This window comes from Coturnix japonica, chromosome 1 (genome assembly GCF_054131305.1).
Source record: "Coturnix japonica strain WE chromosome 1, WE-NBRP24, whole genome shotgun sequence".
Lineage (NCBI taxonomy): Eukaryota > Metazoa > Chordata > Aves > Galliformes > Phasianidae > Coturnix > Coturnix japonica.
In genome coordinates, this window is record NC_140663.1 from 155,082,447 (window position 1) to 155,098,941 (window position 16,495).

At 38.8% G+C, this 16,495-nt stretch overlaps 1 protein-coding gene and 2 long non-coding RNA genes across 10 annotated transcripts in view; 2 read left to right on the forward strand and 1 right to left on the reverse strand.

Moving 5' to 3' along the window:
• Positions 1-16,495, reverse strand: part of LOC107308186 (serine/threonine-protein kinase Nek5) — a 19,032-nt gene continuing 2,537 nt past the window's right edge. For 3 of the 8 annotated variants that reach the window (XM_015851871.3, XM_085536235.1, XM_085536234.1), the window contains 21 exons: positions 16,171-16,267; positions 15,231-15,328; positions 14,221-14,304; positions 14,043-14,113; positions 12,582-12,668; positions 11,724-11,778; positions 10,364-10,564; positions 10,193-10,265; positions 9,526-9,653; positions 7,374-7,573; positions 6,494-6,560; positions 6,042-6,161; positions 5,845-5,922; positions 5,645-5,749; positions 4,581-4,658; positions 3,711-3,779; positions 3,470-3,593; positions 3,162-3,293; positions 2,029-2,166; positions 1,204-1,291; positions 1-816 (listed from right to left, as the gene is read on the reverse strand). In XM_015851871.3, the coding sequence (XP_015707357.1) occupies positions 558-816; positions 1,204-1,291; positions 2,029-2,166; positions 3,162-3,293; positions 3,470-3,593; positions 3,711-3,779; positions 4,581-4,658; positions 5,645-5,749; positions 5,845-5,922; positions 6,042-6,161; positions 6,494-6,560; positions 7,374-7,573; positions 9,526-9,653; positions 10,193-10,265; positions 10,364-10,564; positions 11,724-11,778; positions 12,582-12,668; positions 14,043-14,113; positions 14,221-14,304; positions 15,231-15,328; positions 16,171-16,267 (2,352 nt within the window). In that variant the 3' untranslated portion in view covers positions 1-557. Of the gene's footprint in view, positions 817-1,203; positions 1,292-2,028; positions 2,167-3,161; positions 3,294-3,469; positions 3,594-3,710; positions 3,780-4,580; positions 4,659-5,644; positions 5,750-5,844; positions 5,923-6,041; positions 6,162-6,338; positions 6,561-7,373; positions 7,574-9,525; positions 9,654-10,192; positions 10,266-10,363; positions 10,565-11,723; positions 11,779-12,581; positions 12,669-14,042; positions 14,114-14,220; positions 14,305-15,230; positions 15,329-16,015; positions 16,133-16,170; positions 16,268-16,495 lie in introns of those variants that run through there. The other 5 variants (XM_032442108.2, XM_085536236.1, XM_085536237.1 and 2 more) reach the window with 5 other exon arrangements.
• On the forward strand, positions 3,546-4,636 carry LOC116652766 (uncharacterized). The gene is made up of 3 exons (XR_004305956.2): positions 3,546-3,680; positions 4,174-4,370; positions 4,501-4,636. It is a non-coding gene; the product is annotated as an uncharacterized LOC116652766 (long non-coding RNA).
• On the forward strand, positions 15,977-16,444 carry LOC116652767 (uncharacterized). The gene is made up of 2 exons (XR_004305957.2): positions 15,977-16,109; positions 16,264-16,444. It is a non-coding gene; the product is annotated as an uncharacterized LOC116652767 (long non-coding RNA).

Here is a 16,495-nt window from a genome sequence, read left to right on the forward strand (position 1 = left end):
TTAAAAGAAAAATTCAGTTATTTTTAATGAAGAAAAACATAAGCAGCTGTTTCTCATATAGTCTTGGTGAATTCATCACCTACAGCAGTTCCTCTAATACAGAATTTGCTAGCTTGCTTTTTTAGTGTCATAATTGTCAGTTCTTACATTAGCTCTTCCCTCGTGTCCTTTACAGTATTAGGTGGTATTTCTCTAGCTCTGTTCTACAGGAAGGTTTCCTGTTCCTAGGAAACAGGAGGGTCTAAATTAGAGGCCATAATTAGATAGTACACAAATACCAACCTCACAACTCTAAATATATATGACACTGAGAACTGAGTGAACCTTAGCTTAGATTAATCAAGAAAAGTGCATTACATTCTGGATTGGGATTTTTCAACACGTAGTAATCTAAAAAGTAGCCTGTTATTTTTTTTTCCTTTACAAAATGTCCAAAAACATTAACGCTGTTAAAAAGCAATCGATTTACCTGGAATTTATTGTCAGCTACCTGTTTTTTGTTTATTTTTTACTGATGTAGTTGGCATTTCCAGGACAATTTTGCTTTGAGTCAGAAGTCATCCTTGTGCCTCAGGTAGCTGCTGCTTGCTGTTTTCATTATTGGTATCTAAAGTAAGTGACCCGCGGTTACTTTCTAAATCATCATTAGATGTCTCAAGTAGTTTGCTAGTTAAGCATGTACTTTCTTCACGACTTGGATCTTCATGTTTTAAAAGCGCAGCAGACTCCATGCATCTCTCTGCTGAAGACGTTACCACTTCTTCCAAGGCTGCTTCCAGCTTGTGGCTCAGCTCATCTTCAGAGTCTTCAAAATTTCTGTAAATTAAGCAAGAAAATGTTATCCTTTAAGTGAGTTTTGTTACAAGTATTTCTGGTTTCAGTGCCTTTGAGGTTTTTTACAGTGCTTTGTAAAGAATATACAAGCTACACAGGAAACATAACTTGTTTCTTCACCTCTTTTTGTGAGATTTTTTGCTATCTAAGTGGGAACGAGCCATGTTAATACTTAGGCTAACATTTATAACCTCAGTGTTGGTATTTGAAAATAAATTACAGAGTTGAAAGTTCCATTAGCAGACTGTAAAACAAGTTTTCTTCAGTTATGTATTTAAAAGAACCGAGAAAAAGAGCTCCAGGCAATACATCCCGCCATCTCATGAACACTTCATTGTATGAATTTGATCTCTGATGTGCTTGACTTACGTGTCCTCATCATCTGATCTTGGCTCAAGTCTGCCTTCATCCACAGCAACACAGGAACACATTTCTGAATCGTCTTCCTTGCTTTCTTCTGAAGGCAACAAGGTTAATTTTTTTTATTTCCATATTAGCTAATTATAAATTTGCTTCTAAAATAATAGCAAATAATTAAATGCTTTGTTTTATTTATATATTTATTGAATTACAGCACTGCAAGTACTGTGTTTAACTGACTTCAGTTGTGGTGGCTACAGTAATGGGAGGACAGTTGGATGATCTTGTAGGTCCTTTCCAACCGTGTGATTCTATGATTCTTGATCACATGTTTTAGTCAGCAGTTTATAACTTTGGCTCAGTGGAATCTAGCACGTTTGCAGGCTGTAACTAAAGGACTATGAAGGGTAAATAAGAATGTAGATCCGACGCTAGGAGGTTAAGTGCCAAATACAACAGCCTCCATTTTCAGTGGAAAACTGAAACAGTTGCAGGGGTTATATCCAATTCCCCTATATCCAGGTTTGTGCTATCTCCCGTCTTGTTGGCGGTTGTACCTTAACCTCATCTGCCCAAGTGAATGAAGAATTATATATGAAGGGATAGCTGGTAAGCAGGTTTTCCCTGCTACTGAAAACATCTACATCCTGAAAGAGGCCTTGCACTGCTACAGGACAGAGCCAGTGCTGCTGGCAGAGGCTGCCTATGTTTTCCTCATTTGTCAACTGCTTCTAAATGTTCTGAACCTCCTGCTTCTTATCAAAAACCCTCTGCCAGTGGTTTAGTAACACACTGAAGAAAACCTTGTGTAATTTACAGTAACAGGCATCCTACCTATTTCCTCTTCAGGCTGGATGAAGGAATCATTACAGAGCTCTGCTTCTGCTAAGATGTTCAGGAGCGTCCCTGGAGCTGTTTGTTTCCACTGCTTCCTGTTTTCTGTGATGTCTTCAGGCAGAATAACACGGTCAGCTGAGGAATAGGAAGGTTCTCAGGTCACTAAATCATGCCTGTGGCTTGTCACTGCCTTTTGCTATAATTAAACTGATTTTGACACTGATTTCTTCCTTTTGTGCAACACGGGACTGTCTGGACTGTTTGTCACTAAAATGTTCTTAAAACCAGTATTGATGTTGAAGTAATAAGCATACTTGGCCTGGAATAGACAAATAGAGCTTTGCTGAGCAGTCCTTGTTCTCAGACTTGTTGTTTTGGAGCTGAAAAAGCTTCCAAGAAGTTCCTGTTTCTCGTTCCCTGTGCCCATCACCTAAGGCACAATGAACAAGAAGTGGCATCCTAACAACATTCTGCTTTGTCTTGACTATCCATGCAAACTCTTCAGGTTGTTTCCATGTATCTGGGGCATTAGGAGACTGCAAGAATGCTAGAAGAGTCCTTTGTTTACAGCAACCAGTCACTGGAGTTACCTTTCTGCCTGGGAATATATGCACTGGTACTGCAAGAAAGCAAGCAAATCACCTCTTCAGAAAAGGAACACCACCACAATGACATCTGTGTAGGTTGCACAAGGATGCGCTTGTGATGTGTATTAACATGAGTTTGTGGCATGTGAAACCAGAACACCACCACACTCTTGGATGACTTTGGCCACAGACTGACAGAGTTCTGTTGTATTATCAGCTCAAGGCCTAAGAAAGCTCTGTGGATTCACTGAAGACTGGCAGCGAATTACTCAGGTCACAGAGTGATTATTCCTAAAACTGTGCTCTTTCTATTTATGAGCAGCAAAAGATGATTGCAATATCAGAGGGGAAAGCAATTCTTCCATTCTGTGGTTTAACACATCATATAATCTCAACTAATACAAAGTCCTACCAATTAAAAGCCTGTTGGATCATGTGAATGTTCTGCTATGGAATAGTTTGCAGAGGTATTTAAGTAAATAGTCTGGCTGAATTTCAGTAGCTCCTCATTTTAACTCACTGGAAAACATGAAACTTTCTTACAGTGTTCATTTTCAGCTATCGTAGTACATACAGATGAAGTATCAGCATTGGCTAAAAAATGCAGTAGTGTCTGGGGTGTTCCAGCTTGCCAATGCTTTCTTTTTTTCTCTGTATCACCTGCATCACTGGACACTAGAGAGAAGAAAAAGAGGAAGAAGTTGCTTCATTTTTAAATAGATTTCAGAGGGAATGTAACATCCATAATGGTATAAAATATTAAAGTGAGAGTGAAACATCAGGTAAACTTGTTATAGCTTGCAGTTACTGAACTTACCTAGCTCATAGTATTGAATTTCCCTATGAAATACCTGCTTGGTATCCAGATGGTTCTCCCAAAGAATTGTCCACAGGACCTTCATAAACTTCCAACAATTTGTCTTCCAGATTCTCACCATCCACAAAAGTTAAGAACTCACTGAGTTTATCCTGAACCTGGAAAAAGCCAAGGGAGAGAATGATGGTAATGAAAACACTGAACCTTAGATAATGGAGCTACTGACATCGTTCCAGATTACAAATGTAAGTGCTATGAGTATAACTGAACCCTACCTCTGCTTCTTGAATGCTGTTTTCCTCAGGAACGCACTTATCTAAATTAATTTCAAATTTTACTCCTCCCTAAAGAAAATTCAGACACTTCATTAAAATACACAATTAAAGTTACATGGTTTATACAGAACTACAAACTTGAAAACAATTCTTCTGTTAAAAATCACTTCTGTTTAGCAGCATTTTTCTTCTGCTTAACAGGACTGAATAAGACCAAACAGATTGTTCTAAAGAGCAGTTTATGGATATTTCCAAATGACCGTGTTCAGTACAGAAGGACAGAATATCACTGATTTAAAGAAAAAGCTGTCTTAAATAATCATTTAATTCAAATACTTGTAATACACTGAGTTGGTTCTGAGAATCATAGAATCACAAGGTTGGAAAGGACCTATAAGATCATCTAGTCCAACCGTCCTCCCTTTACCATACCTACAGAAAACCCCTAACCCAGATCTCCTAGCTCCCTATCCAGATGCTTCTTGAACACTGCCAGGGATGGAGACTCCACCACCTCCCTGGGCAGCCATTCCAGTGCCTGACCACTCTCTGAGAAGAAAAGTTCCTTTGTATGTCAAGTCTAAACCTCTTCTGATACAACTTGTGGCCAGACAAGCAGCTTGATATAAAGATGAGCAAACGGGGACTGATTTCTACCTGGTAAGATTTAAATGGGGTCTCCCTCAAAAGAGCTGAAAAGCTCGGCCATTCGTTTCTTAGTCGTTCTATCTTGTCACAGAAACTTAGCGAATGGTTCTCTTAACTGATTCTCAAATACCTTGGTTTCCAGAGCTACCACGGCATAACAGAATCATTTGACTCATACAGCTTTAAGAATAAAATGGCAAAACAAACAGTAAGTACAGATACCTTTCTGCTGTATTTCATTAGATTTTTTTGGCGTTGCCCGTCCTGGAGTCTGACCTGTTTAAAGTTTTCTTCTGTGTCCTGGAAGGAGAGAAAAACAGCAACTGTAAAGTAATAATTTGGAAGCAGAATATGTATATTACCTTCTGCAAAAAGACTTGTTTTAGTAAATAAATCTAGTCACCGATTTCTTTGTATATTTATCTGTAAGGACATTCCATTCATTGCCTAATTTCTTCCTGGCAGACTTTGGATATGATGAAAATCAATATTATAACTGGAACCTGTACCTGTACAAAGTCTAGTCAGTTTTCCTGTTATCTTGTTTTCTGGTAATACCTAAATGCTATTTTATTATCCCTTTGCATATTCCTATATCCTGTGTTAGAACATGTCTCATTAGCCATCAGTTTGTGCTCTGATATGACAAGTTCATGCCTTCCTATGTTTCACTAATGAAATTACTGCTGCGGAACTACATGTGGTCTGGAAACTTCATCTGGTTTTCATCACATCCCAATTCTGAAGCTCCATTCCAGTGGCTGTTTTGGTAGTATTTGATGAGAAAGAAGTGGTGATTTCCTGTAAATGGAAATATTTGGCTCCGCTTCTTACTTTCACCACTCCCAAATTTCTGTTCAGGTAAGAAATCCACATAAAACTGGATTGTAACTTACTCTCCAAGCGAGAAAGTCCTTACAAGTGTACTCATGTTCTACTTTGAGCTCTTATTTAACACATCTTCTGTACAGAATTCTAATGAAGATTTACACTGTGAGTGGCTTCCTCTTTCCTCCACTCAGAAAGGAAAGAGAAGAGTCCACAAAAAGAAATGAGGTAAAAGTAGCTTTGCATAATTAAGTGGGGGAAAAAAAATTAGAACCCAAATTAGAACTCATCCAAATAAGCTTTCCGGGCTGTTCATGAAGAGAACCAAGGGGTATTTTCATATGCGATACAAACATCAGTTAAGATTTAGGCTTTACATTTTTTTGTAACTGTCCCAGAGAGTGAATGAAAGAACACGAATAAAAGTCCTGCACAGACTATACCTCATATACTCATACCTCAAGTGATTCTCCTCTTATTCCAGCTGTATCTATGTTTTCAGACTGGTCTTCAGCTTTCCCTTGACTCACCAGAAAGGTTTTATCTGGTATTTTTTGATTCTCCTATGGAATATGTTTATATTTTGATTAATAATTAAGTGAATTACATTAAAATAGGAAAAGGAAATATGACTGCATGTATGTTTGAGCTTTGTTACCTGGTGTACTCTTGCTCTGAATTCTCTCATATTGCTGTGGTATTCTTCACGAATTTTCTGTAATTGTTTTAGGTACTCCTATTAAGTTAGAATGCACATTTATTAGAAAGGCACAGCAAAACAGCAATATAAAGAATACCATTGTTGAAGAGTGTAAGAAAACGCCTTTAGGCAACTAAGAAAAATATCTTCTTTACCTGTTCTTTCATCTCATTCCTTCTAGACACGTCCTGCTGATGCATTTTGAAATGCTCCTCATTTATTTTTTGCATCTGCATTTGGTCATGATATGGGTCAGCAGAGGATGGCCGCAGTCCCTGTGGAGGCACAAATCCCATAGCAAATGATTTTTCACTTAGAATCCTTCCTTCAGTGCTCACTCAGTTCACTTTCCCTCTTTTACTGAGGTGTGCAGTAAGGCAAGTGTGTGTTTTTGGAAGTAAGAGTCATAATAGAATTTTTCACTGTTTCAGTTTTATATTAAAAATTAAACCTCAAGATGACCATCATAGAGCAGATCAACAACATTGCTAGAGCAGAACTTCCTACCTGTCACTGTTACAGTCTGCTGGAAAGACATCAGTACATCTTTAGGATTTTCATTCAGATTTTCTCGCAGATTTTATTCTGTGATTCAGTATTTACTCACCAGCTGTTTTTCCACTTTAATCTTGTACTGCTGGGCTTCAAAGCGCCTTTGAAGGTATTCTGAAGGCCTGAGAGAAGAAAGTAATGTTCATAGCTTGCATTTTATTTCACAGATTTTATCTTTTGCACAAACAATACTCTGCCAGCTCTGTTTGTACAACATGAATGTATATGTATGGATAAAATATGTATAATAGCAAAAAGAAAATGTAAGTTCTTTGGGCAGTACTATTTCTTATTATTTTAGTTATATTAGCCTTCTGAAGTATCTCTTCACCTTCATAAATGGCATGTGAAAATGTTAGTGCAAATAAAGTCATTTTTCCTGATCTTCAAAATAAGCGGTCAATCATGGAATGGACAGGCATTCTCAAAAGAAAAGGTTTCCACCTCTGCTTTATAAAAGAAAGGCTTTGAAATCCACAGACTGCTGAAGAGCAGGACTTTGCATCTAAAACCAAAATATAGGCTCTGTATAAAAAACAACATTTGCATGGCTTGTCTCCCACTCTGTCCCTTCAAGTACAGAAAGGATTTTGCTCGTTAGATCTTTTTGTTTCTGATGGGAAGAAGAGACAAAGTTTATCTTTGATATGGTCAGAAGGTCTACAGAAAGGTTGTGCTTTACTCTTCACCCAGTGAAACGTGGGAGGCATTTTGATAATGACATTTCAAATATCAGGGCAATACATTCAATAGGAACTTGTGGATTGAGAAGAGCAGGAGTTACAATGTTGTACAATTAGCTTATGCAAAAATTATCAAAGACCAAGCAGAGAAGGAATGATTACATAAGCCATAATGAAAGTGCTACCTAAAGAAGAAGGCTGATTACTCAAAATAATGAGGGACACTACTAGTAAATAGTGAGAAAGGTTTACCATTCAGGTGGGGGGAGTGGAGGTGCAATTTGTCCTTTTAGTTTATAGTATTCCTCTGCTCTTTGGCTGATGTAAGAAAGGTCATAACATGCATTAATTTTCCTTTGCAAATTGTCGAGTTTATCATAGTAATGACCATAACGGCCATGTGCTCTCACATTATCTGGCCTTTCTGCCATCTTAACTCTGGAACTGTGTGGCTGAAAATATAATAAAGGATGTTAATTTAACTGTTTTCATTTCTACCAATACTAGTTTGAACTATTTCCTATCCTCCCCATTCTAAGTTGCATTTTAATACAGCCTGTTTACAGTATAGTTAGTGTAAGTTCTCAAAATCATTTCACAAACATCCTAACTTGTTACATACAGGGTGTATGCAGGTATTGCTGCCCAGGGATTGTTGTGGTTGTGGATGCCCTGTCCTTGGAGGTGTTCAAGGCCAGGTTGGATGGGGCCTTGGGCAACCTGATTTAGTAAATCTGGAAGTTTGATGGCCCTGCCAGGCAAAGGGGTTGGAACTTCATGATCCTTGAGGTCCCTTCCAACCTGGGTCATTCTGTGATTCTGTATGTAATCTTACTGTCCTCTTTTCCCTGCTCCATGATCAGACAGCAGCCCATGTTGTTGTGTGAGTCAAGGCTTTGTGCTCTGCAATTTTGTTGCCCTTGAGCCACACCACTGTTCTGAGTCCAGAGCACTGAGATAATTCCAGGAGTCTTATGTTGACATGTGACAGCAGCGGGAACATGGGACATAGTTTGGGGCAGTACACACACAGACTAATGCTGTCTGGGGAGCACTGTGCTGCTCATGTCAGCATCTCTTTGATTATCTGCCTGTGGGAGTTAGCTTCTCATTTCTCAAAGTCCTTACTGTGATGCAACATCCCTGTATCTCTAATTTGCAACAAGACTGCCTTTTCCATCTCATAAGAGCAACAAAGAGAAAGGTCACATGCTGCTGCACGATATAAAAGAAGTGTAACAAGACATCAGTGAACTTTTCCACAGCGGGAGACTAACAACCATCACATGGTGTATGAGAAAAATGCTGAAAATCAAAAAGCATCTCAGGGTCCCCTACTCAGCCAGTAAATGCGTTATCTGTTCCTCCCTGTTCTGCACCTCTCCCCTCAGCATAGTGCAGATTAGTGCACAGTGTAGATTCATGTCTATATAAGAAAAATTTTCCACTGCCAATAATATTCCTAAGAATGAGGTAACTTCTGAAAGTGCACAAATTGTGCCTCATTGTACGACATTTTAGAGTATGGTGTCCACAAGTATGGCAATCTAACGCAAGAGGAAAATCAAATCAGACCATCTAAATAAGAAGACTGGGAGCTGTGAACAGTGAAGCAGATGCCTGGTGACAAGGGACACAAAAAGGGCTGAAGTACTGAATCCCTTCTTTGTCTCAGACTTCAGCACGGCTTTAAGGAATCCCAGGGCCTTCTGACCAGGGAGAGAGTTTGGAGCAAGGGAGACATACCCTTGGTGGAAGAGGATCAGACTAGAGAACATATAAGCAAACTGAACATAGATGAGACCATACGTGAGAGGTGTCTGAGGACTGAAGGAAAGCAGACATCATTCCTATAGTGAAAAAAAGCAGGAAGAAAGGGAACTCAGGCCAGGCAGCCCCACCTTGATGCCTGTCAAGGTGACGCATCAACTTATCCTGGAAATCATTTGCAGACACAATAAAAGATAAGAAGATGATCAGGAGTAGTCAGTATGAATTTACAAAGGGAAGGACACACTTGACTGACCTTATAACCATCTTCAATGAAATGACTGGCTTGGTAAACAAAAGGAGAGTAGTGGCTATTGCCTACCTTGACTTTAGAATAGCTTTTGGTACTGCCTCCCAGAACATCTTCAAAGAGATGCTGATCAAGAACGGACTGGAGGAGTAGTGAGGTAGATTGAAAACTGGCTGAACTCAGAGCTGATCATGCTCCATAGCTGGATGCCACTAGCCAGCAAGGTACCCCAGGAGTCAATAATGGGCCTGATAGAGCTTAACATCTTTTGGATGATGGGTGCAGGCATTAGGTTGAATTTAATTGGACCTCTAAAGGACCTCTTCTAACAGGAGCTTATCTTCTAAGATAATTAAATGTTATGAGAACGTGGATGCAAAGTACCTGAAGCTGTTGCCCTCTTGAAGGTTTCCATTCATTTCTTTGAAATAATTCCTGTGTTGTGACAGGTACCACCATTCCAGGTTCTGGTAGAATTTGGTCCTGGACTCTCCTTCTTTGCAGCTTACAAGCTTTTTAAAAATAAAATATTAAAAGGTTACTTCCTTTCCTTTATACATAATGCAGTGGCAAACCATAGTAGGGTGTATAAACCCAACACTGACAGGCTGAATTAATAAACACTCCTTACATCCTTCCATCATAGAATCATATTTCATCATACCTCACAGTACTTTGCCTTTCATTCTTAGAATGACATGTTTTAAAACATTCTGATTTGTCACACTCACGTAGAGTTTACTACTCAGTTTTGCAAAGTAGTACACTAAATAAAAGGGAGACCTCTGTAAACCAGAACCACATGGCAGCTTTTCTAGCTGAGTGGTGCAAATGTTCTGTGGTCTCTTTTCCTGAACAGGTAGGATAGTGATGCACTGCCTAGGGTGAATGTTTCTGTTATTTCAGTTATCTCCTTGTATTATTTTCAGATTTGGCTGAAACTGTCATATCCAAATGTGCAAAGAGACTGCTGGTGAATATTATCACCATCAACTATATCATAACTAACAAACACAAGTGTAGAACCAATGTTAAATAACATTATCATTACCTGGCGCCAGGTTTGTTTCAGGAAGTGCTCCTGAAGGCTTTCTCCTATGTAACACAGTGTGACTGAGTTCTTCCTGTGTTAATAGTAAGCAATATCAGTATCTGACAGAACTGCTTTATACTGCTATAATACACATTTTCCTCTTGGCAAGCAGCAGTACAAGGTACTCACTTCAGGGGGCAAATGTTTGAGAACAAGCTTCCTCAAGAAGGGCTTCCTTAATATAGAATTGATAGATGGTCGATCTCTCGGAGATGTTTTAAACAACTGGGAAATCAACATCCTCAGATCATATGAATAGTTGGGAGACACTGGGTGAAAATATCCTCTGCAGATCTTCAGCACCAGCTGGTGCAAACTATTGCCTTCAAACTTAATCAGTGAAAGACATAAAAAAGTGACAGTAAGTGCTGCTGGTTGGAAGTGATGAATTAGACAGATTCACTGAATCATAACGGTTGGAAAAGACCTCTAAGATCATCTAGTCCAACCATCCACCTACTGCCAGTGCTGCCCATTAAACCACATTCCTTAACATCACAGCTACATGTTTCTTGAACATCTCCAGGGACGATGACACAAGCACCACCCTGGGCAGCCCATTTCAGTGCCTGACCACTCTTTCAAAGAGGAACTTCTCCCTAACACCCAACCTGAACTTCTGGTGAAATTTGAGGCTATTCTCTGTTGCCCCATTGCCGATATCTCAACATGACAAAAGGCACTTGCTGACAGAAGCTCCGTCCTATGCAGTCTCTTCAGAAATCATTTCTCATCACCTATAGTTTGCTGAAGAAAAATTAACATAGCCACTTTCTTGATGTATTTTCTGGTTATGTTTTCCTTGTTTCGGCTGCATGACTCAGGAGGTGTGAGAGATTTGGTGTCTGGAAGAGGTTTTTCAAATTCTTCTGTTATACAGAAACACAGACACAATTTTTCCAGAAATATACAAAAGTGATTTTGCCAAAAGCTGTTAAGCACAGACCTGCACACATACTGTCTTCACAGCATTCAACTTCAAAGCCTCAGTTCACACAACTTACCCTCTGTGTTCTGTGTTCTTAGAAACCAAGATACAACCTGATTTTTCATTACCAAGTTTAGGTTGGATATTAGGAAACACTTCTTTACAGAAAGGGTAGTTAAGTACTGGAATAGGCTGCCAGGGAGGTGGTTGAATCGCCATCCCTGGATGTGTTTAAGAGCCGTTTGGATGTGGTGCTCAGGGATATGATTTAGCAGAGGGTTGTTAGAGTTAGGGTACTATGGTTAGGCTGTGGTTGGACTTGATGATCTTCAAGGTCTTTTCCAACCAGGGTAAGTCTATGACTCTATGATTACTCAGCTGACTCAATTGCAATATACTGTTTTTCCATATGCACAAAATAGACACAATACAAAAAATTAAACACTGTCATGCCTTAATATGAATTCTAGTAGTTTATTAATACTGTTAATACTACAAGTTTTCTCGGCTGTCTACTTTCTTTTTAATAATATGATACTCATCTAATTATAAGGTACTTACAGGATGTTTCAGTGCACATAGCTCATAAAGCACACAGCCAAGAGACCACACATCTCTGTGAAGAAAAAGAATTAAAGTTCCAGGAAAAGCCAATAATATTTATTTACATGTAATCAGTATTTCTTTTCAGCTCTCAAATTTATTAAATTGTATAATAAAAAACAACAGCTTGGGTTGGAAGGGACCTGAAAATCATCACCTTTGCCAACATAGAGTTGGCAACATGAGCATAGATCCATTCTCCTTCTCCCGCTCAGATCCCAGTCTTCAACTGGGAGGACTGAGGAGAATACTACCTGCATTCCCAATCCCTTCAACATCTTCCCAAGGGATGTAAAGATTTGTTTTTATATTTTTTTAATATCCTGGTTGCAGTCTCATGCAACCCAGCTTGAGTGACCAGGGAGGGATAGCAGTCAGCTGGCTTTATCATACCTGAGGTCCTCTTCTTGATGTTCTGAATGCAGGCCCCCAGCAGGCAGCAAACCTCTCTAGAAAGATTATCTGGGCCCAATACTTACTAGCATTATTCCGTCAGACATTAGTACTGGTGCACCTTTTGCTTCTTCTTAAGATGCCTTGAAAATATAAACCTTAAATTTGTTTTTTTAATTATAGCACCAATGTTTCTATGGTATCTAACCAGGTACTACCCTTTATCATTGGAAAAGGCACACGATATAAACTATGTCTGCTTAATATTCCTAGCAAGACTGAAGAGCAAAGCTATCTCTTAGCTGACACGTGAAATTCCTGGTGTCCTGCAGAAACACTAATTTAAACCACAATATGATGAAAATAAGTTATCTTGTGGCTGCACACCCCCATGCACAAAGCATATGAAGAAAACAGACTTACGTTTTATTGTTATATGGTCGATTTTCACAGATCTCCGGTGACAGATAATAGGGGGTCCCTACACACGTATAGGCAAACTCTGCAGTGCTAATAAAACACAATAAACAAAAAGGCTTATACACTGAAAAAAAGTCTGCAAGCAATTGAGTCAGGCTCCATGGAGCATCTAATAGTTGCTTGTCTTTCCCCTCCCCCCCTTTTTATCAGCATTGTAATCAACATTTTTAAGGAACTGTTATCATTAGCATAGAATTCAGAAAGCCATCAACCACACAACAAAGTATAAGAAGTCTCTGACATACTCATTCAAGTAAGAGTATTTTAAGTGGTAGTCAGTCATGCAAGTAAGATACAGAGGAAGGAGGAAGTGTTGTTCAGAAACTAAAGCAGAAGTAAGTGAATTCTGTTTCCATCTTTGCTGCTGACTTGTCATGCAGGTATTTAGCCAAATAACACCACTTGGATTCATTTCACTTGCTTTTAGATATCTAATCTGTGGGGGTCATCAAGAGTCATTGGGAAAGTCAGAAGGTACTCATGAAGTGTGATTCCTCTCACTGTATATATATACTAGGTGTCAATAAAAGTTGGAAGTGACACTCTTTAGAGAGAATATGAGTTCTGAGTGCCAGAGGTGGCAAGGACACTGAACTGAAAGTAAAATATTGGACACTATCTGGTGGTTGAAAGTGGAGAATGGAGATGAAAATGCCTTTGTGTATCACAGATGAGGGGGAGAAAAGAGGCTGAGAATTTTAATTCACTTGTTATATGAGAAAAACTGCTATAGAGCCCCAAATATTTTCATCCCTATAGTCCTTGATGCCTATTCAGTACTCCAGTTCTGGAGTTTACTTTCTATCCACTGTGTAGAACCAATCCTCAAGGCCGGTACCCTCAGAACACTTCTGAAGGTAGGCATTTTCTGCACTACTATTTTGCATGTGGAGAGTTGAGGTTTTGCCAGTGGGTATGTGCTTCAAAAAGGGACACACCACAAAGGTATTAGTGCTGGCGGAAACTTCAGCTAAAATAATGGCATGGTATATCCCTGGAGATGAGGAGGCTTAGATTAAGATACTATCAAAATAAGTTCATCCAGAATATCATTACAGAATCACAGAATGATCCAGGTTGGAAGGGACCTCAAGGATCATGTAGTTCCAACCCCCCTGCCTAGCAGGGCCACCAAACATACGCCTTTACTAGATCATTATGTCAGTTCCACAAGGAATAGAGAAAGACTGAGGCTTCTCCACTCCATGTAGCATAGGGTGAGAAACAGCCTATAACGAGAGTTATAAGGAGCTGTGGTTTCAAGCAGTATGACACATTTCAGGATAATGGTTTCCCATATAGTGACAGACTTCATATTCTAAACCAAGCACAGTACACAGACAATTTTCACATCCAGTTTGCGTTCTAAACATTCACCACATACAAAGTGTAAGAGGTACTTACTCGTTCAACTGTCTTGCTATGCCAAAGTCTCCAAGCTTTGCTACCTTCCCATTACTACTAAGAAAAATGTTCTGAAAAAGAAGAAGAAACTGATATGCAAAAATGAAACCTAGCAGAGCTTCTTGAGCGTATTTTTCATAAGATAAAATCATTCCTTGTCCCATCTCACTTTTACTACCTGCGATTTTATATCTCTGTGTAAAATCTTTCTGTCATGGATATGCTTCAAACCCAAGGAGATCTGTACAAACCAACTCAAAATCTGCAGTAAAAGATAAAAGGATAGATATCTGTAAATTTGTGTGGATGAAATATATGCAACAAAGATAACAAAAAAATTTAAAATACAAAGAGAACAGATGATATAAAATAGTAAGAAATAATATTTTCAAAGGACTAAAATTAATGTCATAGACTTTTCTTTTCCTTTTTCAGTGCTATCAAGAGACATATATAAATACCTGCTCCCACTTTCTTTAACACAGTCAAGTTTTCATTGACTGTGATAAGACTATCACTTAAGCATGGACTGAATAATCATGTCAAAGGAGAGTAAGAAGACTGGATCTTTATTAAGAAATGAGTTAGCAATAGCAACTAAGGCAGAATTGGGCAGTGTCTTCCTAATACTCAGCAGTGGATGCCATACCATGTATTTATAATACTTGTAATTGTACCAAATGTGGTCAGAAGAAAAAGGAACAGAGGGAGCGGGTCTGAAATGTGGTTAGAAAACAGAGCTATGAATGGTCTTGGTTATTAAGTAATCACCCAGGTTTATCCTTAACCCCATATAGTTCTTAAGTATATATCTAACTTCAGATATACATGGGTTTAATTGAATAAGAGCCACTGGATTTAATTCAGAAGCAAAAGTAAGACTTGCTTACATGTTTCTCTCTTCAGGAAAACTGAAGGTCATGGAAGACTTTAATTCAGTTTTTATCATCTTTTATCTAGGAATGCTTCTTGTTTCACAGGTGATTCCCTGAGCAGAGCTGATACAATAAATAGATAAATACTACACTAGGGAGTTCCTCTTTTCCAGCTTAAGCAAGAAGTAATGTCATAAAATTTAGAGTAAATTTCTGCTAACAGGTTAGATATGTCTTATGAAACAATTGCTAGGACTGGACAATTCAAACAACATTTAAGATATGTCCTTTGCTCTAAGTTAACTTGTTTCACCTGGTCCTCCTCAAACAGCACTCCATGCTGCATAATTATCCTCTTCATTAAATCTCCACCATCGCAGTATTCCATCACAATATACAGCTTGTTCTCTTCTGAAAGGAAAAGTATATATTTTTTCCTTTATTGCTCATTAATGCAGCAATAAACTATTCACATTTTATACAGTCTATTAAGAGAGTTAATCCTCTACCTACTCTTCCATTTCAAAGAGTAACTGATAAAACACTGATCCCTCCAGTGCCACTTGATGCAAAAGTAAGAAAGAAACAAACATCTATTTCAATGGAGATTCACCAATATATTAAATACATGAGATAGACCTCAAGAGACCACACTGATAGAAAGAAACCAGATCTTCTTACAGATATTCTTAATTTCCCAATAATAATTAAGTATGCAGTCAGTATCACCTGAAACATACATTAACTGCATGCTCCCTATAGACACCAGCCTTCACTTTTCTTTACAGGCCAGCATCAACCTCTGTCTGAAAGCCACTCTGCTCTCTCTTTCAGTCCCAAATTCTAAGCCAAAACTTTTCTTCAAGTCCAGGGATACTTCAGAATGTGGTTCAAGTCAAAGGCCCATGGGACAATATATCCTGCCACACTCAAGAGCTCTCTTCTTCTATTGAAGCTCCCAGGAAAGCCTGACAGAACCCTGGACCTCTCCTGAAGGTCAAGACTAAAGTTCGGCTGAAGCAACACAGAGATCCCAGGATCTTACATTTGATCCTTATGTCCCACCCACTCAGTGAAGAAAGAAAGCGGTGACCAAACCTGACACCTTGTGATCATTTTTAGCAGCTGGGAGTGGTCCCTACTGATAAATACAGTGTTGGGGCCACGCTTCACATCAGTCAGTAAGAACAAGGTAGGCTTTGCTGCCTTTCACTCCTACGGTCACAAATAAAACAGAAACGTTAGAAGTAAACCTTGCAAAGAAGCATAGAAGGCTACTATATTTGCATGCTTCATCTTGGCCAGAAGAATGACTTCTTTCTGAGAGGCTTCTTTTTCTTTCACAGGCATCTACAAAGAATGAAGAAACCATACGCTAGCAGTGATTTACTTAACTGTTTCCAAAAGTAGTTATGTTGGTGTCAAACTATTCCTACCAATACAGACAGACTGTGGATGGCAACTACAGAATGGACATTTTGAGTTAGACGTGACGAATCAAACGGCCACACACAATAAATGAGAACTGGAAAGACTCTGTTGTAAATTAATTGTGTTTGAAAACATGGATGTGAAAGA